The following is a 27,904-nucleotide window of genomic DNA, read 5'->3' as shown; positions in this document are numbered from 1 at the left end:
ACTTCGCCCTAAAAATTCTCAATGGCTATCAGATACCATTTTGGATAAAACCACCGCTATCCCGGCCCACTCGGATAAGACTGCACAATTTTGCCACAAAATACACGGCGGAAATGGACATACAGATAAAGGAGTTGCTAGAAATGGGAGTATTAGAACTAGCACCCATGAATCGGGGTTTCCTGTCCCAGATGTTTCTAGTGCAGAAGAGCGTCGGGACTCATCGTCCCATCATCAATCTGAAAGCGCTAAACAATTTTGTGCGAGTGAAAAAGTTTTCCCTGATCTCCCACTTCAAAGTGCCCGAATTCTTGCAACCCGGAGACTACTTGACAAAAGTAGATCTGTCGAATGCGTATTTTCATATACCAGTTGCAAAGACCCATCGTCGTTTTCTACGTGTCGTGTACAGAGGTCAATGTCTGCAGATGACATGCTTGCCCCAGGGTTTGAGCAGTTCCCCTCAAATTTTTGCAGCAATAACCAATTGGATCGCAGAGGTCCTTCGAAGAAAGGGCATTCGAGTTATTGTTTATCTGGACGACTTTCTCCTAGCACATCAGAGCCGAGAAACTCTCCGGCTGCAGACTCTAGAAGCCTTGAAATTCTTACAATCCCTTGGTTGGACCATCAACAGAGAGAAATGTGTTCACCTACCGACACAAGGGATAGAATATCTGGGAGTTTCATGGAACACTGGTCTCAATCGGAAGATGCTAACCAAAAACAAGTGCCAGGCAATACGGAAGTCATTGCAGAATATTATAACAAGGAAAAAATGGTCCCTGAGAGAGGTACAGAGCATCCTAGGACAGCTGAACTTTGCAGCGTTTGTGGTTTCCAGGGGTCGCCTGCACTGCAGGCAGATGCAGCTTCAGTCACATGCCATGTCAAGGCTGCCACCCCGAAAGAAGGTACCTGTAAACCTTACTGTACTGGACGACCTAAACTGGTGGATGACCAATGTGAGTACCCATTCCCTTATTCATTTCCCGAAAGCATGCCACTTCATTGCGACAGACGCAGCAGACAGCGGATGGGGAGCGCAGGTAGACGACACTCCATTATCAGGTTGCTGGACACCGCAACAAACCAAATGGCACAGCAACCTCAAAGAAATGTTTGCTATTCTCCAGGCATTGAAGTATCAGAGAGCCAGTTTGAGCAATTCTACTTGTCTCATTCAATCGGACAACAGGACGGTACTGGCATATCTACGCAACGAAGGAGGTACGAAATCAGCGAACCTTCTTCAGTTGACATATCAGATTCTGGCACTAGTGGATGCTCTCAATATAAGGATGGAAGTGTATTATCTCCCGGGGCGATACAACGGACTCGCCGATCATCTTTCACGAGGGACCTTGTTACCCGAATGGCACCTTCTACCTTCAGCGACTGACCGAATATTCCGCTTGTGGGGCAGACCCATGGTAGACCTATTTGCGTCCGAGACAGCTCACGTGGTAAACAGTTATGTTTCCATAAACCCCACCGACACAACAGCCCTATTCCACAATGCTTTCAGCAGAATTTGGCGCTTCCCACTGGCATGGGTGTTTCCACCACCGTGCTTGATACCGAGAGTCCTGGAACATCTAAACAAGTGTGTCGGTATTTACCTATTGGTAATACCAAGGTGGCCCAAAGTGTTCTGGTTGCCAGATCTCCAGTCGAGAGCCCTAGCCCCAGCTTTGCGAATAACAAACCTAGCCGACAACCTAGTGGATATGTCAACAGGTCTTCACCCTCCTCAGATCCAAAAACTAGAGATGGAAGTATGGATGATTGGGGCTGGGGAGGAGCGATAAATGGGTGGTCAGAACGTGAAAAGGCCCTTCTCAATGCTGGGTGGCGATCGTCCACAGTAACTGCCTACAAATCAGCATGGAAACGGTGGGGCCAATGGTGTGTTAAACATAATGTTAATAGGATTGACCCGTCAGGTTCGCAGCTAGCAAGATTTTTAGCACACTTGAAACTTAAAGAAGGCTTGGCTCCTAGTACCATTGCTCTTCATAAGTCGGCCATTTCAACTTTAACTAACCCAGAGTGTGAATCGAGGCTTAGTAATCACACGGTAGTTAAACAAGTAATGAAGGGTATAGTCAATACTACTATAGGGAAAAAAGTATTACCTATCTGGGACCCGAGACAGGTTAGTAACTGGTTAAAAGAAAACCTTCCAGAAACAGTTACTCTGTTTGAGGCCTCTCGAAGATGCGCTGTCATACTTTTACTCGCATCTGGGAGAAGAGTGCACGACCTTACTCTGTTACGATGCACACCAGACAGCTTTGTGGACAATGGGGACCATGTTATTCTTTGGCCAGCTTTTGGATCTAAAACTGACTGTGCAACTCGCCAGCAGTCCGGGTGGAAACTTAATGCGTCCTCAGAACAAGGTACGGATCCGGTATATTGGCTTCGAGAAGTATGCGCTTTATCTAGAGTAAGAAGACAAGAATTAAATTCCATACCAGACTTATTTATCTCAACCACGGGCTTACCAAAACCTGCCACAAGAACAATAATTGGAGGATGGGTGAAAACAGTCCTAAGAAGTGCTGGCATTGATGAATCAGCAGGGAGTACAAGGTCAGCAGTAGCATCGCTCAGCTGGTTAGAAAATTGCCCAATTGAAAAAATCCTGGAAAGAGGAAATTGGAAGAGCGAGAACACATTCGCAAAACACTACAGAAGGGAAGTAATGGAAGGTGGCAGCTCCTCTACATTGCCATCCCTCACAAATCTGTTTGAACCTATACTCGACTAATTAACAACCTCTCACAATTGACATCAGTTTTGTCACCAAGGCGATAACAAACACTTCTCACATATATAAAATATGTTCTGGATGACGAACGGCACTACATAATACTAAAGTTTTACCTACCATTAAAACTCTTATTATGTTGCCTTCGTCATCCAGAACATATTTAATTACTGCTTGGTGAGATTAGAATTGACAAAAAATTGTGCATGATGCCAACTGCCGGTGACAAAACAAACGACCAATCACAGAGCATATAGATGATGTCATCCCAGTGTTGACAATATAAGGAGAATGGAAGCTAATTTAGACCACCATAGACAAGAATCGAAATGTCGTCTCTCACATATATAAAATATGTTCTGGATGACGAAGGCAACATAATAAGAGTTTTAATGGTAGGTAAAACTTTAGTATTACTGTTACGATATCTTCCAGGTCCTCGTCCAGACTTGTACGTCGGGCCTCCAGCTGCATTCGCTCTAAGCTGAAAATGGGATAATACATCGACAAATGAGGGACATCTTGGGGTGTCTCATCATCACACGGACAGCTGTCGATTTCTGAGAGCTCAAAACGGCGAAGATAGCTCATAAAACCACCGTGGCCGGTGAGTTCGTAGCCAACTCGCGCTTTCCTGAAAACAAAGGCACGAAAAATCGTCGGAAAAATATTTTAGCTACCTGTCCAGTCGTTTCACTTAAATAATAGTTTGATAAGAGACAATATAAGCACCTAAAAAAAAACCCGATAGTAACAAGCGATGCTTTATCACAGAGAGAGGAAAAAAAGTATAGCAAGTAGTAATTACAGCATCATCTCCACCGATGATCTCGATCCTCTCCGAGTTGTCGAGTTCCTCATCGTCCTGCTCCTCGACAGCTTCCATATCCCCGTCCGCATCATCGCCAGCGTCGTGGAACTTCATTTCCTCGTCGGCTTTCTCCGACTCTGCCCCTTCTGCAAGTTACACATCTTCAAATCAAAAATGTCAAAGGCAATGGAAGATTCCAACACGATGTAATTTTATTGAAGCATCGATCAATTGAGGATTGACAAGTCCTGTAGATGTCTAGACTTCTATATTTCCTTCTCTAAAATGTTCTCCATCTCTGTTGTAATATGTTAATATCAACAGCTCCCCAGGAGGTTGAATCCAGTTCTTGTCTACAAAAATTTGGAACAACTCAAAACATTGTTGATACAAGTGATGCATTTAAAAAAAATATACATTTTATTTATTTAGATATTATATTAAATATATTTTTTTATTACAGGACTCACCGAGCCAAGCTATATGGCTTGTCGGTGAAGATCCATTACATGAAAACATATGATCAAACTACATTATCGCAATTATAAGATTAAAAATAAGTACCGGAATACCAAAATCTAAAACGGAAGTGTCTACATAATTACTAGGCGTAAAGCCTTTAAAAAAAAAACATTATTTCTTTATATATCTATATCTACAATATTTAAGTTTGTCCAAACGTTTGTGGACAAAAGACTGGATTTCACCCCCCCAGGGCTGGTATTCCAAACGAAATTATAGCGCGGTATAGCGCGTTTTTACGTACTAAATACGCATTATAGCGCGCTGTAAACGCGTTCGGAATACCAGCCCAGGAGTCATTAAGATTAACAAATTACAACAGGGACGGAGAATACCTTAAATAAAGGAGTATGGAAGTCTAGGCATTTTCAGGGCTTATGATTGTCTACAAACGTTTGGACAAACTCAAATACTGTAATGAAACCAACTGGTCCAAATAGAAGTTTAAAAATTGGAAAATTATTTTCAGGCGTTGCCTAGTATGTGAAATAATTCAGTCAGATGAATCTCTTCACAGCAATGAAGGTTTCAGCTCTTTAAGTTCACTAAAATCAACAAATGGAAGAATTGAAGAAATATGGATGTTCAAACATGGACAAAATGGTGAATGTTACACGTAAAGTGGCCACTTAAACCAGCCAATGACAGGTCATAAGCCCTGTAAATGCCTAGACTTCCATATTCCCTTATTTAAGGTATTCTCCATCCCTGTTGTAATTTGTTAATATCTATATCTATTTCCATATCTGTCTATATCCATATCTTTATCCATATTCATACACATTCATACACACCCATATATATACATATATACACATAAACACATATATAAATATACATATATATTACTTTATACGTATCACTGTCATACGTATTATTGTATAACTTTTGATTCCATTTTCGACATGAATTATAAATTTTTATTTTTCTATTATTATTTTGTATATTGTTTTAATTGTTTTGCATATTGTTTTGATTATCTGTATATTGTTTTAATATGTAAATAAATATTTTTGATTTATATATCGAAGAGTCCCGACTTAACACGGAATTTTCTAACAAGTCGGGACATAAAAAACATATAATTGTGTCTATGTAAAATTGTGTATTTTGTGCATTAAATAAATAAAAAATAAATACATATCTACATAAATATATCCATGTACATATTATATATCTGTTTTATATATGAGCCGAGCATTGAAGGAAAAAATGGCCGCAACAGGAGGAGAGACACGACAAAGTAATTTTACAGCGTTAACGCCCGACCGCATGTTGCAAGGCCAGTCAGAACATACTTGGAAACAATCAAATAGGAAGTCCCGCCCCACCCGCTGTTCCCAGTACCACTTGTCCCGATCGATGACTCACGGCCTGGCTGAGCAGCACTTCCATTCTTATAAAGATGATAAAAAATGGCTCGACATGTGGATAACCTCAAAAGAAGAGTTATTCTTTCGAGACGGTATTCGTATGCTGCCAGAAAGATGGAAAAAATAGCCACAGGCGATGGATGATACTTTCAATGACATGTTTTTTAGTAATTTTAAAAAATTACATTATTTTTTTTTTTTTTTGCACCACAACAGGCCAGGAGTCCTAATTACAGTAGTGAATTACATCACAGAGCACCCAGGCTTGAGAAAAATCATATTTTAATTTTTTGTGTTCTCACCGGGAATCGAACCCGGAACCTTCCGTGCGTGAGTCAAGCGTCTTGACAACTACACCACGGAGGCCACCTTTCCTGATAAATAAAATATTTCTAATATGTCTCACCGGCGTCCCCTATGACAATGTGTCCGTGCTTGACCCGCGTACGCACAAACAGCTTGGGGCTGCCCTGGCCCAGTTCCGGCTCCAGCTCGTCCGCGAACACCAGCCCTTCAGCGCCCGAGGCCTGCGAGGAGGACAGAGCCACGTCGGAGACCAGCTGGCCTTCGGAGAACACCTCCTCTTTGATCTGCGGGCGGACAAGATCCGTGTATGAAAAGGTGACAGAGATGGAAACAATTTTTTTTGCAAGAGTTTTGATAAATCAAATAATAGTACTTTTACATTATGGACACCTCTGGCAACACCATAATCACCAACTTAACACGCCACCAGCCGCTACAAAACGGAAACGAGCTAAGCTAGACTTTCTCCGTTCAGCACTGGTACTTTAGTCCTTAAAATATGGCTTGATTAGAATGACAGTTGTCGGAAAAATTGACGACATAACTTTGTAGTAATGTCTAAGGAGTGATTTAAATTGACACATGAAAAAACCATTAGTATCCGGCTTGTTGATTTATTTGTTTAATACAATGCTTGACATATAAATCAACGTAATTATATAAAATAAGCTTTAAAACTAAACAAACTAAAATAAACCTAATTATTAACGACGTTCTTACAAGGTTACATCATTTTGCAAAAATGTTAGAGATGGGACAAATTGAACAATGTAAATCGATCGAATAAAAAAATAATTCATTTGATGTTGTTCACGAAAAATGGTGTAAATGTCTTATTTTTTTGTGAATAATTGTCTTAAACACACTATAATAGGCTTGTTTTTGCATTTTTATATCAATTTTCGGAAACAGAGTTTCATGTTTGCATGAAAAAACTGATAAAATCGATTTGATCGGTACATGATCAGTGATCAGTAATTTCTCATCACTAGTGACATTAATTTTTCAACTGTCATTTTAATCAAGCTATATTTTAAGGACTATAGACATCAAACACAAAGTCAAGATGTCATATTACCATATTCAATCATCTGTTATAATATATGTAGCTAAATAAGATATTAAAATTTATAATAAGCTCTATGTAATATTTGTAATAAGTGAATCTTTCATTTGAATACATGCAACCTATACAACAGACCTTTTGGTAAGTTGAATTTAATCTTTTAAATTTATTTCAACAGAAAGGGAAATTTTTTGAGAAGGGGATATGGAAGTCTAGGCATTTACAGGGCTTATGACCTGTCGTTGGCTGGTCTAAGTGGCCACTTTACACACTGTGTAACATTCACCATTCTGCCCATGTTTGAACATCCACATTTCCTCAAATCTTCCATCTGTTGACTTTTGTATATCTCCATATCCCCTCTCATATCACCTTCTCAAAAATTTTCCCTCTCTGTTGAAATAAATTTAAATATGAACAACTCCCTAGGGAGGAAATCCAGCCAGTCTGCAAGCATTTGGACATAATCAAACGTTGTTGAATTTAATCTGATCATCTTTATACGAGAAACATCACTTGGCATCATTTTAACAGAAGCGATATTACTGAAGAATGATTTTTTTTTATTTTCCATACATATATTCACATAGAATTTTAATTACAAAAATACATCTAAAAATTAAACTATATGTAACATAATTTGGAAAAAATGCACACAACGATTTCAGCGTCTGAGCGTGGGCTATTCCCTTTTTCATGATTTATAAGTTTATAGCATATTATTATTATTATGGATAACTTATATAGGGCCATTTTCGTAACAAAATACCTCAAGTGCGCTTTACACAGTGATTCTTTTAAATTTGTAATTTAATTAAAATAATTTATTTTGTTGTCACATGCTTACGGATTTATTAAAATGATTTAGAGAACAAGTGGGTTTTAAGTTTTTTCCGAAACATCCCTTCACTTTCACAGCCTCGCACCTCTGCTGGGAGAGCATTCCATGCCATAGGGCCTGCGACCGCAAATGCGCGTTCACTAAATTTAGTGCGCTGTTTGCGTAGAGGTATAATAACTTTTCCTTCTACGCTAATCCAAGACCTCAAACCTACTTTAAACGGTATCAGTGATTTAAAGTTTTGTATTTCCTAAGGTAGAAGATTGAAGGATCTCGGACAAACATGTAAGGAGTAAGGAGTGGCTCTGTGCAGACGGTTCTGCATCCTGGAACTGACGGTACACTATCGGATCTACTGCTAATCCGATTTAGATTATTGCCAAATAATTCCCTATTTAAGTAAACATATTTTAGGCACATAAGGGATGAAAATATAACTAAAAATGAGATTAGCGTGAACGGAGATATTCTGAATCAGGTAGAAGAAATTGTGTACCTGGGAAGTATGTTTACTAGGAACGGAAAGGCCAAGAAAGATATTGAAAGGAGGGTGAGTGCCGGGAACAGGGTAAACGGTGCACTAAAATCTACTTTGGCAAACAAATGTTTATCGCAGGAGGCTAAACTAGTAGTTCACCAAGGAGTTCTAGTTCCAACTCTAATGTATGGAAGCGAAGTATGGAATTGGAAAAATAATGATGAAAGTAGGTTGAATGCGGTCGAAATGCGATCCCTCAGGCGAATGTGTGGTAATACGATGTATGATAGGTGCACAAATGTCGAGATCCGTGAAGTGTGTAAGGCTGAGACATGCATTATCGACAGAGTCGAGAAAGGGGTCCTGCGTTGGTTTGGACATGTAGAGCAAATGGACAGCGAAAGAACGGCTAAAAGGATCTACGATGCAAATGTCGATGGATGCAGAAAACGAGAAAGACATGGCACGATCAAGTCCATCAAATACTTGAAGAAGGACATGTCAAACGTAGGAATAATCGGCGTGCGTGCATGAGAAGATGTATGAATGTAGAGGAAGCGAGGTCTGTGTGCCAAGATAGAGTGTTATGGCGTTCTATCCTCTCTGCCTACCCTTACGGGGAAACGGCGTGGCGGTTTGTTGTTGTTGTTGTTGAAATAAATAAAATTTTCTAAAATTAAGGAGTCTACTCTCTACGTATAGTGCATTACTGGGAAATAATCTATGTTTTTTGTAAATGATCTTAATAATACTTTTCTGTGCAATTACCGTTGAGCGACTATGCGCGTCCAAGACTCCTCCCCAACCTATTACACCATATGTGATTGAAGATTTAATTAAAGCGTAATATAACATTTTTAATTTTTCTTTGCTTAAAATATTTTTCAGTCTTTGGAAAACATAAGATAAATATCTGAGTTAGTACTATGAGGATTGTTAGGTAAACATCTAAAGTAGAGGTTGAAAGCTTAAGTTATAATTTTTTAAATCCCATGCAAGTCAAATGCAGGAACCTATGTAGAAACATGCGAGAATGCCCTGTCTTTCTTGAAAGTTCGTTTCGATACAGCAGCGTGTCAAAATAATTCTAACATATTCATTTGTTAGGGCCGGTTTTATAAACATCCGTTCGTTAACTTGATAACATTTTAACTAATATTTGGTATACCGGCCGATTATTGCGTTTTATAAACGTTCGTAGCGTTACGAGCCGTTAAATCTATGGTTAAATGGTTACTGGCCGATTTTGGCCAGTTGAATGCATTACGATCTGTTACCTTCAGCGCCGCTGCCGTATTTGACATGACGGTTGTTTTATCACATTGTTATTTGACCAAATATCCGCCCAATTAACACGCAGATAGTCATTATTTTGGGATTTAGTTGAATTACCAGTTTAATATGTTTTTTACTCTGCGTAGTGGTATAAAATCAACTTTAGTCTGATGGATAAATATATTCAGAAGTTATTTAAAAAAAAAAATTAAACATGGTTTATTGATATAAATGTATACTAAAATAACAGATAATAGTAAAAACTATCCATCGTACCTGCTCGCTTTTAATAATTTTAATTTTAATTCACAGTACTCTCAATTCAAAGTTCCTTTTTGTGTAAAACTTCGTTCAAAATTGTCGACTATTTGCATTTGATGTATTTTTTCATTCAATGCGAATGCGCACCATTCGCATTTGACAGAAAGAGCTTAGATAAAAAAAATTTCCATAGACAATTGACAGAAAAATTTCAATTTCTTTGAAAATGCTTACCGGCGACCGTCTGTTAATAAAAATGGTTTACAGAACACAAAACCGTCGGTTATCGTAATGAACGGCCAACGGTTCGTTACACTTACGGAAGTTTGATTAGATGTTTATAAAACCGGCCCTTAGTCAGTTCGGAGAAATACTTTGAGGTGACGCAAGTCGGTTTGAATATATATTTTTTTATAAATATAAGGCCCAATGTGCGACTGTGTAAGTAAAATAATAAAAACCTATCCTCAGGCCTTAATTGACCGCTTGTTTCTCTGTTAAAGACAAGATGGTTTCTGCAATAAAATAAAATTAGTCTTACATTGTTAATTATGACCTCTTGACCATCTTCCAGTACGAAGGTGCTCCCGAGCCCTTCCAGTTTAGTGGTCTCCACTTCTCCGTTAAGCCGAGGCTGGTTCACCACGATCGTATCACTCAAATGACCCTGAAGAGCGAAAGACAATAATTTATTTATCTATTGTTATTTTAGAGAAAGGAAAATGGAAAGAATTACCTGGCATCTACAGGGCTTATGACCTGTCATTGGCTGGTTTAAGTGGCCACTTTACACACTGTGTAACATTCACCATTCTTCCCATATTTGAACACCTATATACCTTCAATTATTCCATCTGTTTATGTTTGTGAAGTTAAAGAGCTGAAACCTTTTTTTATGCGGGTGAGATTCGTCTAATTGAATTATTTCACCTACTAGGCAACGCCTGAATTTTGTTTTTTTCAATTTGTATACTACTTCATGGACCAGGTGAATTTATCAACAATCAGGTCATAACGACGGTCATAAGCCCTGTAGATGCCTAGACTTCTATATTGTCTAAAATGTTCTCTTCATCTCTGTTGTAATATGTTAATATTAACATCTCCCCAGGGAGTTGAATCCAGTCCTTGTCTAAAAAAATTTAGACAAACTCAAAATGTCGAGTAAATATCTGATCTCCAGACAGCCTCCTGCTGTTCAATGCGCCTGCTGTTCCTAGCCGCACTCCCAGTTCTTTTTGAAAGCTGCTATTTTCCGTAACAAGTGTATAGTTTATGTTAGGCTTTTGTTCTTTTCATTGTGTGTTTTGTAATATAAATAATATAGATGTACATAAATTAACTATAAACATAAATACGTAGTGTTTAAAACTGTCTGAGTATTTTGTTAATTATCTCTGTTTATTAAGTTAGTCTTCTTTGTTTATTCTCAAATATAAAAACTTTTTTTTAAAAAGTATACTGTTAAGTGTCCTTGGCACGGGCACCCCAGTGAGGTCACATTATTTTTATTATTAATCTTTGTTTATAATGGAAAAAAAAATCATAAATAAATAAATATATTTTTTAAATTAAATTACAGAGATGGCTCCGTTTGACAGAGTCCGTTTGACAGAGTCAGGGGATTTTGGGCATCAAGGCATGAAGTGTCACACAGTGCATGGGGTTTTCCCAATATTGATTTTTAAACCCATGCGTGCGGAGAACCTATTCAGGCTATCTATAGTGGCCTGAAGACCCGCCAATTAGGTCATAATCCCTGTAAACGTGTAGATTTCAGGATACCCTGACAATTTCCCCACGGTTGAGACGTCCATCGACGTATATATTTGTTGAATACTAGCGAACCTGGGACTGCATGTGCGCGTAGAGCAGCGGCTTCCTCATGAAGCCGGCGCCGCAGTCGAGACACTCGTACGGCTTCTTGTCCGAGTGTATGAAGCGGTGAGCGTTGCGGTTATCGCGAGAGTTGAAGGCTTTGTCGCACACCTGCGGAGAAACATTATCTTTTTAACATTTGAAGAGTACACGGAATAAATGGGCTCGTTAACAAATAATTAATTTTGCAGGAGAAGGGTGAGATATTTATCTTATTAGAATAAACAGCTGCCTCCGTGGTGTAGCGGTCAAGACGCTTGACTCACACACGGAAGGTTCCGGGTTCGATTCCTGGTGAGAACACAAAAATTAAATGTGATTTTTCTCGAGCCTGGGTGTTCTGTGATGTAATTCACCACCGTAATTGGACCTCCTGGCCTGATGTGGTGCAAAAAAAACAAAAATCAAAACTATATTTGTGAGACACTCAGTTCACATTGAATAAAAATTGGTTTTTGACTAACGGAATTTTTGCATATCATCTGCTTAGAGGTAATAAAACTCATTATTTGCATAAATCATGTTTCTGAAATAATGAGATTCAAAAGTTTTTTCCCATTTTCTCAAATATTATACGTATTTTTTAATGATTAACATATTACAACAGAGATGAAGAACATTTAAGAGAAGGTAATATAGAAGTCTAGGCATCTACAGGGCTTATGACCTGTCAATGGCTGGTTTAAGTGGCCACTTTACACACTGTGTAACATTCACCATTCTGCCCATATTTGAACATCTATATTCCGTCAATTTTTAAATATTTTTTATAATGATTTAATTCTTTTTTAAATAGTGTGGTAAATATTTGTCTTTAGATCTTTGTTAATTTTTACCTTATTTTAGTTTTGTTTTTTACCTCTCAGGAAAAAAGTGACATTTATCAATTAATGATATTAATAATTGAATGGCCAATGGCCCACTAGATGACCCATCCCTGTAGCTTTCTCTTTCTATCGCGCTGATATTTGAGAGAAAGCGATATCCCCCCCACTTGTCCCCCACTAACCCCCCCACCCGCAAGATGGTGTTTAGTGGGCCATTGTCAGGAGGAAGCAATAGATACATTTTAAATCATTGACAAGGAAAATTCATTAAGTCATTTAGTGACTTTTTCCTTAAAATTTATATCGATTTCAATAACGAGTAAAAATCATAATTAATTTTACTTCTCACAAAAATTCGAAATAATGTAATTAATGATTTTTGTGTGATTTTATTTTATTGTACGGCCACTTTAGGCAGATAATAACTTTTACATTAAATGTAGATAGTAAATTTTGTACACTCAACTCATTTTTGTTCAATATTGCAAATAATGAGTTTTACCTCTAAGCAGACGATATAATCAAAGTAAAAAATTGACAAAAAAAGTTTAAATAAATTTGAGAATTCATTCCTCGAGTCTGTATTAAATTCCGCAGCGAGACTTTTTTCAGAAGTTCAGTGATATCACTTTACTACTTTGGAAATGAGGAAGTTCAGTGCTATGGGGAAATGGATATAAAAAGTATTTTCTTACGCGCGGAAAAAATAAAAGCATTAAATTGAAGTTTTTTGAAAATGTATGAAAAAATAATAAAAATGAACTACTTTGAATGTCGTCACTAATTCTTTCGAATAAACCAACGATAGATTTCCGGTTTGCGGGAAGCCAACTGATCGATCAGCGGAACAGATCGAAGAGAACTTGTGACGACACACGCGGAGTATTTTCAAAATTACATTTTTTTTAAAAATCGTAGCGCCGATAAAAGGATACGTGATGGTAGTAGTAGTGGCAGTTAAAACTTTAATCAGGTCTTCAGGTATGGATCCCACAATTTTTATACCATTTTATAAATAATTTCGGGTAGTGAAAAGAGCGCAAATTGTTATTTTTTTCGACTGCCCTCATGTACAGAAAAATATGCTCAGAGCATTATTACCTCACACTTGTAGGGTTTCTCTCCGCTATGTATCCGCAAGTGTTTCTTGAAGTGTTCTGGGTACACAAACGTGGCGTCGCACGTGGCACACTTGTATGGCCGCTCGCCCGTGTGGGACGCCTTGATGTGGTACTCTAGCAACCTGGAGACGTGACCAGTAAATATCAAAATTGAAATAATTGTACTCAAGGCTGTAGTCTGTTAAAACGAACGCAAAATTAGGAAATCATACGATTTTGCCATTTTAAAACTCATGTTTTTTTTAATCGCGCAATAATAAAAAAATAAAAAAACATAAATTAGATAAAAACAATATTTTTTAAAGGTATTTCTGTTAAAAAATATACTTAAAAGTTTTAGGTAACTAAAATATAATTACTTTTAGACCGGCAGATTACGCCATTTCAAGTCTAGACTAAACTTGGGTATCTGGGATCTATAATCTTATAAAGACGTATTGAACAAAAATTTGTTATAATTATTTGAAGATAATAAATTTAACATAAAAGTGGCCGCAGCCAAATTTTAATTTGTTTTTGAAAAAAAATACAAGCATTTTAAATCACATACATTTTTGTGACATTTTCCTTTATTTCTACTTAAAATTATGCCTTCGGTAATAATTAAATAAATTAATAAATTATATAAATAAATAATTAAACTTAACTCAACCTATCCTAACCTAACCTAACCTCACATAATAAAATAAAACAATAATTATCGTTGCATTAACATTAAAGAGGCTAAGCGACGTTCAACCCTTCCGTTAAATGCTCATTCAACGAACGGCCTAGTCATTCAGTCGAATGCCGGCATTTAATCGCTTGCTTCAAAAAGTAGCGTGGATGCTTGGACTAGAGAGAGGTAACTATTCTTATGCTGATATAGAGTCCATGTTAAATATTTCTAGTCTTCAAAAGCGTAGAACTAATATTGGCTCCATATATATGTTCAGCATACTAAATGGTATAATCGATGTTCCATCATTACTAGGACAAGTAAAATTCAATATTCAGACTCGTTGGCTGAGAAACAATGAAGTATTGTTCATCCATCAGCATAGAACAAACTATGGCCTTAATTCTCCAATGACCCGTATTTGTCGTATTGTTAACTCAAGACAAGATCTAGTCTTTTTGGTTTAAATAGGTGCGAAGGTTTTCACGGTCACTGTTATCAATATTATGTATCTTTTTTGGGTGATACCGTGTATGTTGGATTTGATCCGACGTTTCGGCTACCATTGCAGGAGCCATCTTCAGGGAAAACTGTGTGTTTTATAGAGAAATATATGTGTTTATGTACTAGTAATTTGTACCGTGTCGCAGTCGGCAGTAGGCACATTTCTATTTGTTTTTGTCATATGTAGTGCTGGGAACCATGTTGAATTTAATTTAAGCCCGTCGTCTTTGTTTATATTATTTGGATGTCTGTGTATTTCAATTGCCTCTTTTATTATTCGTGCACTATAATTACTAGGTTTATGTAGAATTTTTGGTTCAAGTTTGCAACGATTTAAACGAGCACTAAATAAATAGTCCAGATCTTGTCTCGATGGCCATTATGTTTGTCAATGTTTCTTTTCTTATTTTTTTAATGTGTTAAACTATTCTTTTATTCTAATATTTAAACCCTATAAATTGTATGCATGGACAATGTCCGTTAATAAATAAATAAGCAGCACAGCTGCTCAGTTGAGTGGGTGATTTAACAATTTTTTACTTTCTATATTATCACAGCAATACAAATATACAATACCTTCGCCGTTTGAATCTCTTGTCGCAGTTTCTGCACTTGTAGCGTTTGTCGTCAAAGTGGGTGGCCCTCTTGTGCGACTGCAGGTTGCTGCGCTGGGAGAATGTGGAGCCGCACAGGTCACACCTGTACGGTCGCTCACCTAAAATCAAATACCTCTGATTAGGAATTTCAGTGCTACGGGAGATTGCACATAAAAAAAAAATCTTAAGCGCTGTAAAAATTAGAGCATCAAATTATATGGCCAAGAATTGAATAAAAACAAACTCAGATACCAACATAATATTAAAATTCCTAAATTCCACACAAGTCGTGGTCAAAAGGGTCCAACAATTTTTTTTTAAGCAGGTCGACTACCGGTTAAACATTAACTTTTCTAATCATGCTGAAAGAATGCAATGCCATGGAATAAACTCTCTTAAAAATCGAAGAATAATGTTGGACCAGTTATTTTTATTCAAATTAATAAATAATAAAATTGATTCTCCAAAACTACTAGAAAGACTTCCATTCCATGTGCCATCTAGACCGACAAGAGAAAATCTTTTGTTTTACACTGAAAACGCGTCAACAAACTATATTAAACAATCTACATTACCTAGAATATGCGACCAATATAACAATATATTTACCGAGGCTGATATTTTTTGTGACAATGTATGTAAATTTAGGTCAAAAACTATAGAAATTTTGAGAGAAGCAGACATTTAACATTATTATTATATAAATATTGTTTCATTTCGTTTCTTTTACATTTATTATATTGAACATAATTTAAATTATTGTATTAAGTGTAAACAATTTTTTGGGTGTGTGCGTGAGTTTCTTACACTAATATACAAAGAAATTGGCAATATATGTGAACATACTGTTTGTTTACCTAATAAAATAAATAAATAAAATAGCTTTGTCTTCAAAGGTGTAAAAAATTATAATAATCTTCCCAATGAACTAAAAACTATTAAAAACAATACATCAATAAATAAATTTAAAGTTGGTCTAAAGAAATATTTTGAACACGTGTAAAAACAACATGAAATCTTAATTAGTATGAATGTATTATTGTTTTATGTTTTTGCTTTATATATCCAATGTTTTTATTTTTCTTTCTCGTGTACTCGTATTTAAAATTATATAAACTACTATAAATAAAAAACTAAAACAGTGTAAGTCACTCTCCAAGCACAAGAGTTAGTCTCTTTTTTTGGAGAGTTACAGTGATAATATTTACTAGATGTGTATAAGTAGATATGTTTAGAATTTTACAAAAACATGTACTCTTTATGAAATTTATTAATAAAAAAAATAAAAAAAACTATGTACTTTCAATGACGTCACTAGTTCTTGCGAATAAACCAGAGTGTCGTGATAGATTTCCGGTTTTCGGAAAGTCAATTCACCAATCTGCAGAACTCACCGAAGAGAATTTGTGACGTCACATGTGAAGTGATTTAAAAATTAAAAACTTAAAAATCATAGCACTGATCATCGTCATCGACATTCCCTTTCCGCACCTAATGGTGCATAGGGCGGTCGGAAGAATAAAAAAAGTAGTTAAAAACAAGGTTTTTTAAATTAATTTTATTATAATTAATAATCCACAAAGTTAGTGCTTTAAAAATAAATTTTATAACTTCGAAACAGTTAAAAACTTTTAAAATAAATTATTTAAACCTGTGTGAGTTCTCTCGTGGTCTCGAATCTCAGCCCTGCGCGCGAATGCTTTGTCGCACGTCCTACACACAAACGGCTTGTAGCCGGTATGCACGACGCCGTGTACCTCCAAATTGTGTTGGGTGCCGAACGCCTTACCTAGAATACAAACAGATTATTGCAAAGCGACACTACGCACGGATGCCGGGACATCAAATAATTAGGATCAAAATATTACAACAGTCTGCGGTCGGGTGTGTCAGATTACGTTCGGCTGTAATTCGATTGCTGTCCATTCAAATAATTAATTTATATATTGCAACGAGGAACTTCAGCCTTACAGGAAATTGGATACAATAAATGTTTTCTTGCGAGCGGTAAAAATTAAAGCATTAAATTGTAAAAAAATATAAAAATTATTTTAATAAAAAAGAACTACTTTGAACGACGTCACTGGTTCATACGAATGAACCAATGATAAGAAAGTTATGATCCAGTGTGCTTTCTGTGAATGGACTAATGGGCAGAACTGATCGCGAATAAGCGGAAGAGAATCTCTGATGTCACATGTGGAGTTATTTCAGAAACACAAGACTAAAAAATCATATCGCTGATAATACGATACACAAAAATTCAAAAAAAAAATTTTTGCTTAGTTTAATAGTGGCAGTCTATCCTCTCCCGAAGGGAAATGGGGTGACAGTAGTAGAAGCTATAAAATACTTTAAAATGAACCAATTTTGAATGTAAAAAATAATAGAATTATGGGTTATTCTTACCACAAATATTGCAGACAAAATCCTTGATCCCAAGATGTGTCTTTTCATGCTGAGTAAGATTCTGCATCGTGAAGAATGATTTTCCACACTGCGCACAAGTGTATGGCCGCGGTCGATCCTGAAGACAAAAAGCAAAGGAAAATTACGTCACGAGTTAAGGCTGTAGTCTGGTAAAACGAACGCAAAATTATAAATAAACGGTAAACGATAAGGGCAGGTCTGAAGGTCGTAAAAACGTAAATAAGATGCTGTTTTAAATTAAATATTACAACCAGAATTATCTTCTTTTTTTTTTAAAAAAAAGAATACAATTCAACAAAAAAAGGTTTCAACTAAAACATTTCAATAAATTATATTTTTTTTAAGTATTACCGAAGGCATAATTTTACGTAGAAATAAAGAAAAATGTCACAAAATTGTATGTGATTTAAAATGCTTGTATTTTTTTTCAAAATCAAAACATTAAAATTTGGCTTCAGCCACTTTCATGTTCAATTATTACAACAAATTTTAGTTCGATACTTAGTCTTTATTGAGATCCCAGATATGTTCAGTCTAAATTTGAAATGGCGTAATCTGCCAGTCTAAAAGTAATTATACTTTAGTTACATTAAAAAAAAAAAAAAAAATAATTCTTAAATTTCATAAAAAGTACATGTTTTTGTAAAATTCTAAACATATCTACTTTTACACATCTAGTAAATGTTATCACTGCAACTCTCCAAAATAAGAGACAAACTCTTGTGCTTGGAGAGTGACTTACACTGTTATAGTTGTTTATTTATAAGACTTTATATAATTTTAAATACGAGTACATGAAAAAGAAAAACATAGGATATATAAAGAAAAAACATAAAACAATAATACATTCATACTAATTAAAATTTAATGTTGTTTTTACACGAAACATACAACTTTTGTATATTTTTTAACAGAAATACATTAAAAAATATTGTTCTTATCTAATCAATGTTTTTTTTATTTTTTTATTATTGCACGATAAAAAAAGAACATTAGTTTTAAAATGGCATAATCATATGATTTTCTAATTTTGTGTTCGTTTTACTAGACAGCCTTAAATCTCAACAAGCATTAATCACTAAAGGCAGATAGAATCTATTGACAGTTAAGGCAGATTTTCATATTTTTTTAAGTATGACAGTTTGTTCTCCGTTAGCCTAGGGCTCTATTCCACTGTCTTCCGAATGGAACTCTATCCCATCCATGCGTCTGCGCACATGAAAATTTGCGCAGACAATACAAAAACAAAAGAATTTATTAACATATTACAACAGAGATGAAGAACATTTAAGAAAAGGTAATATAGAAGTCTAGGCATCTACAGGGCTTATGACCTGTCAATGGCTGGTTTAAGTGGCCACTTTACACACTGTGTAACATTCACCATTCTGCCTTTATTTAAACATCTATATTCCTTCAATTCTTTCATCTGTTGATGTTTGTGAAGTTAAAGAGCTGAAACCTTTATTTATGCAGGTGAGATTATTTTAATTGAATTATTTCACCTATATACTAGGCAACGCCTGAAAATGTTATTTTTTCAATTTCTATACTTCTTCATGGACCAGGTAATTTATCAACAATATTTAGAGTTTGTCCAAATTTTTGGAGACAAGGACTGGATTCAACTCCCTGGGGAGCTGTTTATATTAACATATTACAACAGATATGAAGAACATTCAAGAGAAGGCAATATGGAAGTCTAGGCATCTACAGGGCTTATGACCTGTCAATGGCTGGTATAAGTGGCCACTTTACACACTGTGCAACATTCACCATTCCGCCTATATTTGAACATCTATATTCCTTCAATTCTTTCATCTGTTGATGTTTGTGTTCTTTCCTTGTCTACAAAAATTGGCTGGCAGAATGGTGAATGTTACACAGTGTGTAAAGTGGCCACTTAAACCAGCCATTGACAGATCATAAGCCCTGTAGATGCCTAGACTTCTATATTACCTTTTCTTAAATGTTCTTCATCTCTGTTGTAATATGTTAATATAAACAGCTCCCCAGGGAGTTGAATCCAGTCCTTGTCTCCAAAAATTTGGACAAACTCTAAATATTGTTGAAAGAATTTATATTCTCTCAGACAGTCAGGCTGCTCTAAAAGCACTGAACTCTGTCGACATCAATTCGAAATTAACCTCAGAGTGCCAACGGGCGCTTAATTGAACGTAGTTATGCAGAAAACATCCGGCCATAGAAAACTGGAACTGAGATAATGGCATTTTTATGAAAAGAGTGAATGATCAAATCTGCACAGCAGTTGGAACTTTTTTGACTTTGACAAATGATTAACAAGGAATACAATGGTTTTTTTGTAATACAAACAAAAATCTAATAATGTATTTGAATTTTGTTCTCTGCAAATTGAGAAATGCCGTTTTTGTGATCGATACTATTTTTAGAAGGTGACTATTATAGTTTTTCGTATGAAAGCGGTCTGGCTATTTTTAGCATTGATCAGCACAGCAATTGATCTTGAGGCTAAACTAGCAGTTCACAACGGAGTTTTAGTGCCAACTCTAATGTATGTAAGTATGGAATTGGAAAAATGATGATGAAAGTAGGTTGAATGCTGTCGAAATGCGACCCCTCAGGCGAATGTGTGGTAAAACGATGTATGATAGGTGCACAAATGTCGAGATCCATGAAGTGTGTAAGGCTGAGACATGCATTATCGACAGAGTCGAGAAAGGGGTCCTGCGTTGGTTTGGACATGTAGAGCGAATGGACAGCAAAAGAACGGCTAAAAGGATCCACGATGCGAATGTTGATGGATGCGGAAAACGAGGAAGACCGAGAAAGACATGGCACAATCGAGTTTATCAAATACTTGAAGATGCACATGTCAAGAGCAGGAATAATCGGCGTGCGTGCATGAGAAGTCGATGAATGTAGGGGAAGCGAGATCTGTATGCAAAGATAGAGTGATGTGGCGTTCTATCCTCTCTGCCTACCTGGCGTAAACGGCGTGATGGTTTGTTGTTGCGTTATTTGAAAATATCTTGTTTTTACGACATTATAGCGCCGTTTGCAGAGTGATTTTTTAGCAGTCTTTTAAAGACCTTGTCGGGAATCGAACCCAGGACCTGGGCGAGGCAGGCAGAAGCGCTAACCCAGCACAAGGCGGACTAATTTCCACAAAAAGTTTTATGAGACTAACTAATATTGGAGTCGACGTTAATTTCACCGGTACATTACGGTTTTGCGAGATTTGAATTACGTACCATGTGTGTTTTAAGATGTGATTGATATGTATATTTGGAGGCAAAGGATTTGCCGCACACTTCGCAGTTGTACGGCCGGACCCCGATGTGAGTATTGTTGTGCTCTTCCAGAAGCTTCTTTGACCTGGAAATACAAAAGAGATTGACGAAATGTGGATGTTTAAACTTAGGCAGAATGGTGAATGTTGCAGCGTGTAGTGTCCACTTAAACCAGCCAATAACAGGTTATAAGTTTTTGAATACCTAGACTTCCATATTACCTTATCTAAAATATTCTTCATCTCTGTTGCACAATGTTTTTTATTTGAAATTTTTTGTAAAGGTTGTCTGAGTCTTTTGTTTAGTTTTGTCTGGTAGTTAGTTGTATAATTTCAGAACCCCGGTTTATTAGTCTTGACTGTTCTTGTCTCTTATTATTCTGATATTATATATAGTTTGATAATTTATATAGCGCCTTTTTTGTGAAAATCACCTCAAGGGCGCAGTACAATTAATAAATATCCCAGGTACATCTTGCAGCTACAGAGCGCATGGACGGTTGGGATTCTAGTTCCTCGTTTTCAATTAAGATCAATCAAAAATTATAACAGATAGAAGCTAGATTACAGGACGTTTTGCAGCTACAGAGCGCATAGACAGCTAGAAATTTAGCCCCCATTTATACATTTTAAAATTTGACAAATAAATTTAGTCAATTAAAAAATAATAATAAAATGAATAGCAAAAAGAAGTAAGATTACAACACGCCTTGCAGCTACTAAGCGCATAGACGATTGGAATTCTAGATCCCGTTTACAAGATTTAGGTATTTTAAAGTTGATATATGAAAGCTAGATAACCAATCATCGTGCAGCTACAAAGCGCGTGGACGAGAGGAATTCCAGCAAAGTTAAAACAATATCAATAAATTTATAAAAAATAGAGTATAGTAGTAAATTGGTCAAGTGTTCATGCCAAGAAGTAAGCAATAAAAAACTAAATAAATCAAACACTGTTTCAACTCCGTGTAACAAAGGCAGATAGATGTCTGAAGAGAAGCTTTTGTAGACAGTAGGTAGATATCGTCGCCATGTGGCCTGCTGGCTGGTAGATAGTTTCTGGAAACGCACGTGTGTAGTACTATTATGCCTTTCGTTCCAACGACTTGGTGTCCATTTTGGTCCGTATTATTTCGTTTTATGAGACGCAACATTCCTGTTCAAATTCACTTCTTTACATGAATATTACACAAACTGGTGTATGAGCGGTTTGATTTATCATTTTGTATATTATTAGAAGGCAGATATTTGAAATATGATGTATTTATCAATAAATGTCAGTTCACTTTTAGTAGCACTGTTGTAATTTATTAATTATGGGTGTAGTGTTCTAAATAGCGAAATTTAGGTACTTTCGCGTCAAAAACTGATGCATTCTTAAACGGTTTTAGAGGATTCATATAAAATTTTATGATTTTCAGGTTACAGACGCACTATTTTTGTAAGTTTCCATTGTTCACTATTTGTCACATATTTTGTTAAGAATAAAGTATAAAACAATGCCATTAAATAAATAGTCTTCTTTTTTCCACTGTTTGTTGAAACATGACTACACTACAACACACTAACGATTTATAAACATTAACGTCTTTATCATATTGTGTACATGTTTTCTACATTTTTTTCTTACATTTCAAGTTTTCTTCGTCTACAATTACATCCGTGGCTTAAGGATTCTTGTTTAAAGAGTTTAGTTATGTATATATATATATTTTTTGTTTATTAATAACAAATTAAAATACAATATTACAACTAAATACAATTTTTTACATTAATCAAATACATATATTTACATTAACGTTTCCCATTACGTAAAAGAAATAAACAATTCTTGGGTACATAATGGGGAGTGACGTCTTACAATAGTTTATTTTATTTTAATCAATAATATTTTAAGAATAACATAAATAAATTACAAAAAAAAATTAATGATGTTTTCAATCAGTGTTACATAAAGAAGAATTATAGATGTAATTTTTTACTTCTTTCTTAAATATATTGTATTCCTGACTGTACTTTTTATTATCTTTGTTCATTTCATTAAAGAAAAATATTCCTCTGTAAGTATAATGATGTTGTGCAGTAGTTGTTTTTAATTGTTTAGTTTGTTCAATTTAATATAAATTTAAATTTAAATAAAGGTTTCAGCTCTTTAACTTCACAAACATCAACAGATGAAAGAATTGAAGGAATATAGATGTTCAAATATAGGCAAAATGGTGAATGTTACACAGTGTGTAAAGTGGCCACTTAAACCAGCCAATGACAGGTCATAAGCCCTGTAGATGCCTGGACTTCTATATTACCTTCTCTTAAATGTTCTTCATCTCTGTTGTAATATGTTAATATAAACAGCTCCCCAGGGAGTTGAATCCAGTCCTTGTCTACAAAAATTTGGACAAACTCAAAATACTGTTGATTTTTTACATCTTTCGAAAAGTTTGTCTGAGAGTTATTAGTCTCGATTGTCCTTGTCTCGTTTTGGAATGCTGTGTGTGGTATTGTTCTGTTAGGTACACCGTGAGAGTTTTACCCGAACTTGCGACTGCATATGTGGCACGTGTGATGCTTGACGTACTGCATGTGGTTGACCTTCATGTGCGTGCGATACTGGCGGAGGGACTCGAACGTCTTGTCGCAGGACAGGCACTTGTGTTCGCAGGGCTCCTGTGTCATGTGCTCATCTAGGAAAATAAACAATTGCCATCGTTCACCAACTAATCATAAAACGTACGACGTAAAACTCATAAATTCCAAACTGACTTTTTTTCAAAGGAGAGTAAAAACGGTTCAGTTGTGAATATTAGCCAAGTTACTTTTTAAAAATGTATTATTATATATTTTTTGTTTTTATACAATATATATAAGAGGTAGACAGACAGGTATAATATTTTTTAATAATATAAGAAAGAGAAGAGAAAATGTTCTGTAAAAGATTAGGAGGTACTTTTTTATATTTTAGTAATTAAAAAAGAAAATAAAAAAATAAAAAAAACATAAAAATATTACTTATTATTAGTGTGCAAAAAAATATTTCATAGAAAAAAGAGTTAACATCTTTAGCTAGTTATGCCGTGTATTGCAGTATCACTGATGATATCGATGAATCAGGTTGTAGTCCTGTGGCTAGTGTCTCGGACTCACGGGTCAAAGGTCCATGGTTCGAATCCCACTCATCAATTAATAAATGCGTTTGTAGTGTCTAGAGTCGATTATTGTAATGGTATCTATGCAGGTCTACCAATGAACAAAATGACTCGCCTACAATCTGTATTGAATGCCGCAGCGAGACAAATGAGGAAATCATATGATTGATTAAAACTTAGATTAGTATATTTGTCTCTGGGAGAATCCATAATAAGATACGGGATCACCGCTTGGGGACATTCTTGTGCAAGAACATTAAATATGTACAAAATGTTCAAAATGCACTTGTCTCGCCTACAGGTTGTATTAAATGCCGCAGCGAGACTTATTTTCGGAATCTCTAAGTTCAGTCATATCACTCCACTACTTCGCGAACTACACTGGCTACGTTTTCCACAGAGGGTCGAATACAAACTCTGTTGGCTTATGTATAAGTCACTGCACAACTCTGCTCCGGAATATCTAAGGGAACTCTGCATTCCAGATGAACTAGCTGACAGGCGTCTAACGCTTAGATCAGCTACGTCTACGGCAAGAAGAAAAGTTATTATACCTCTACGCAAACAGCGCACTAAATTTAGTGAACGCGCATTTGCGGTCGCAGGCCCTATGGCATGGAATGCTCTCCCAGCAGAGGTGCGAGGCTGTGAAAGTGAAGTGATGTTTCGGAAAAAACTTAAAACCCACTTGTTCTCTAAATCGTTTGAATAAATCTGTAGCATGTGACAGCAAAAAGACAGCAAAAAAAATAGCAACGCGTGTAATTATAAGTTAGTTAAATTCCTGACGATGAGGTAGTAACCTCGAAACTGGTCGAAGTGTAATTAAAAAAAAAAATTAAGTGGTTTATACAAATTTATAAACAAATTATTTTAATTAAATTATAAATTTAAAAGAATCACTATGTAAAGCGCCCTTGAGGTATTTTGTTACGAAAATGGCGCTATATAAGTCATCCATAATAATAATCTACCCCAACTTGATTCCCATTTTCTAATAGTGAGTTATTCTCAACTCGTTGAAAATGGCCCTTAAAATGAAATATTTGGGTATATCATAAGAACGCAAATATTTATTTTTAAAATTAAATTATAATGTAGTTTACCCATGTGCTGCGTGAATTCTCCCCGCCTACGGAAGATCTCTCCACAAAGCTCACATATGTGGAGCCTCACGTTGTGTATGATGCGCAGGTGGTAACTCATCACCTTGCTCATCCCGAAGAAGCCCCCGTTGGGCTCAGAATCCGAATCACCTGAAAACGGTTATTATTACTTAGTATTAGGTAAGAAGATATATATCTAGGACACAATGTCAAACTCGGTAAAGATAAACACACAGCGAAGGTGCCAAAAAGAACAGGGCTAAGAGGGGCTGTTTTCGGCAAGAAAAAATTATGTTTTTGAAAATAAACAAGTCCCTGTATGCCTAAAAAGACAAGTCTGTGAATTGTGTATATTGCCAGTGACGACATACGGACTAGAAACCATGTCTGTAACACAGAAAAGTAGCCAGAAACTAAAATGCACGCAATGATCCATGGAAAGACAGATGCTCGGCGTATGTCTAAGAGACAGAATAATAAATTAAGTAATAAAGCACCTAACCGGAGTCGTGGATCATGCAGCAAAGTTAAAATGGCAGTGTGCAGGATATTCCGCGAGGCTAAATGATGGCTGGTGGACACCCAAAATAATAAAATGGAGACTGAGCAAACAAAAGAAGTGTTGGAAGGCCACAGACAAGATGGGTTGACGACATTGCCTCGATAGCCGGTAAAACACGGATGATGGAAGCGGGTGATAGGAAGGAATAGAGACGTTTGGAAGAGGCCAAGAGTGTCAGAATAGAGGACTCTCAGGAGTATAACAAAACAAATAGACAATTCTCCATCAGCGTTGAAATATTTATCTACCTTGGTTGGTTTCCTCCTGCGAATTCTCATCGGCAGGCGGCTCCCCGCCGTCTTCTGTCGTGCTGGTGGGTTTGCTTTTGGATGGAGAAGAGTCCTTCTTCACGTTTTCGCAAAGGACGCAGAGAAACATATTTCCCCCGAGAGATTTCACTATCTGGAATTAAAAATAACACGGTGCATATTTCACCTTGCTTGGTAAGGAAATACCGGATTCTTCAGACCATAAGATGCACTTTTTTACTCAGAAAATTCAACCAAAAATTGGGGTGTGTTTCATGATCTGATGCATCTTCCCAATTCTACCTCGATCCCAAGAAAAACTTCTTTTCCAGCAGGGTAGCTTCAGGCTGGAATAAATTGCCAAGTCTAATTGAACGTAGTTATGCAGAAAGCAGCCATTCCACAATTTTGAAAAACTTAGATATTAATGTTATCAAGCAGTAAGGTCAATTCTATGTTTTGCTTAAAACAGCCAGACCGCTTTTATACAAAAAACTGTATTAACCACCTTCTGAAAATGGTGTCGATAACAAAAACGGCATTTTTTAATTTGCAAAAAACCTCCAGAGCACTGGAAAAATCTTACGGTTCTTTAAAAATCATTGAAACCGGTCAAATACATAATTAGATTATTGTTTGTCATATAAAAAAACTGATGTTTTCATTGTTTATCATTTGTTAAAGTCAAAAACATTCCAACTGTTGTGTGGATTTGATTATTCAGTCTTTTCACAAAAGTGCTACTATCTCACTTTCACTTTTCTATGGCTGGCTGCTTTCTGCATAACTACGTTCAATTGTCCATTCCATTTCGGTCAACCAGTTAAAAAAAACATTTGGATGCTTTTTTGAAGGAAGAAGAACTCGGAAAAAGCAGTACACGAGATATAGGCGCATCAGCGAAGGCTGCCTGACTATAACGAATAATAATAATCTTCGAAAACATTTTTTTTTCTTCCTAAAAATTGATGTATAAATTTCGGGGCGCGTCTTATGGACCGATGCGTCTTACCGCCTGCAAAATCGGTAGTTCTGTGTGTGGTGTTTTCCACTCGATGTGGATCGAGGACTTTTCTTAGCTGCCAGTGTAAAAATCACATAACGTCCACAGAAACACCAAAATTACAATTTACAAAACAATTTTATGGGCTGTATTGGCATAGAGCCAAAATTAGCAGTTAACAATGGAGTCTTGGTGCCGATCAGGATGTATGGGAACGAAGTAAAGAAAAACAGGGTTGAAAGTAGGCCGAATGCTGTTGAAAGGCGATCTCTCAGACGAATGTGTGGTAAAACGGTATATGATAGGTGGGCAAATGTCGAGATCCTTACACTATGAAGGGCTGAGAAAAGCATTATTGACAAAATCAAGAAAGGGGCACTTAAACCAGTCCTGTAAATGCCTAGACTTCCATTATTCCCTTCTCAAAGATGTGTATAATTTATGAATATGATATTCAAAAAGTTGCATGGAGGGAGATCCTTAAGCCCACCATCCACCCACAGCTGTTATAGAGTCCTGGGGGACTCTCTGTCAGCTGCGCATAGAGGAAAGTTATTATAAATATTCCTAAGGAATACAAACTCTATGCAGATTGAGGAGGGGGAGGAGGACGTGTGGACAGAGGCCAACACGTCGTCCCCACACCTCAGGATCCCCTCAATGCCTCTGTTTTTTTTAATTAAAATAATATGTATTTACACAAACAATTCGCATAAATAAACGTATCCAAAAACAATTTCTTGAAACTATAGTAACACAACAAACATAACTTACACAATAAACATACGTAAAAACACGGATATTTACAATGAGAGAACGGCTTTGAATAAAGAAGGACTCCCTGA

General features: G+C 36.2%; 1 protein-coding gene across 3 annotated transcripts; it reads right to left on the bottom strand.

Moving 5' to 3' along the window:
* Positions 1-26,207, bottom strand: LOC148272230 (uncharacterized). Of its 3 annotated transcripts, none has more exons than XM_088240327.1 (13): positions 26,057-26,207; positions 25,247-25,396; positions 23,528-23,678; positions 20,957-21,080; positions 17,703-17,820; positions 16,945-17,082; positions 15,274-15,412; positions 13,516-13,657; positions 11,558-11,698; positions 10,251-10,376; positions 5,889-6,072; positions 3,585-3,733; positions 1-2,447 (listed from the first exon to the last, which is right to left on the bottom strand). In XM_088240327.1, exons 1-13 carry the CDS (start codon positions 26,184-26,186, stop codon positions 2,385-2,387), a joined length of 1,755 nt encoding a protein of 584 aa, XP_088096453.1. In that variant the 5' UTR covers positions 26,187-26,207; the 3' UTR covers positions 1-2,384. The 3 variants fall into 3 exon arrangements, with proteins under 3 accessions (XP_088096453.1, XP_088096452.1, XP_088096450.1); XM_088240326.1 differs by lacking the exon at positions 1-2,447 and adding an exon at positions 3,199-3,410; XM_088240324.1 differs by lacking the exon at positions 1-2,447 and having other exon boundaries at positions 3,299-3,733.
* Between the last annotated feature and the right edge of the window lie 1,697 nt (positions 26,208-27,904).

This window comes from Micrasema longulum, unplaced genomic scaffold, assembly GCF_059751315.1.
Source record: "Micrasema longulum isolate JH-2025_06_02 unplaced genomic scaffold, ASM5975131v1 h1tg002422l, whole genome shotgun sequence".
Taxonomy (NCBI): domain Eukaryota; kingdom Metazoa; phylum Arthropoda; class Insecta; order Trichoptera; family Brachycentridae; genus Micrasema; species Micrasema longulum.
This window is presented reverse-complemented; position numbering and strand designations above follow the sequence as displayed.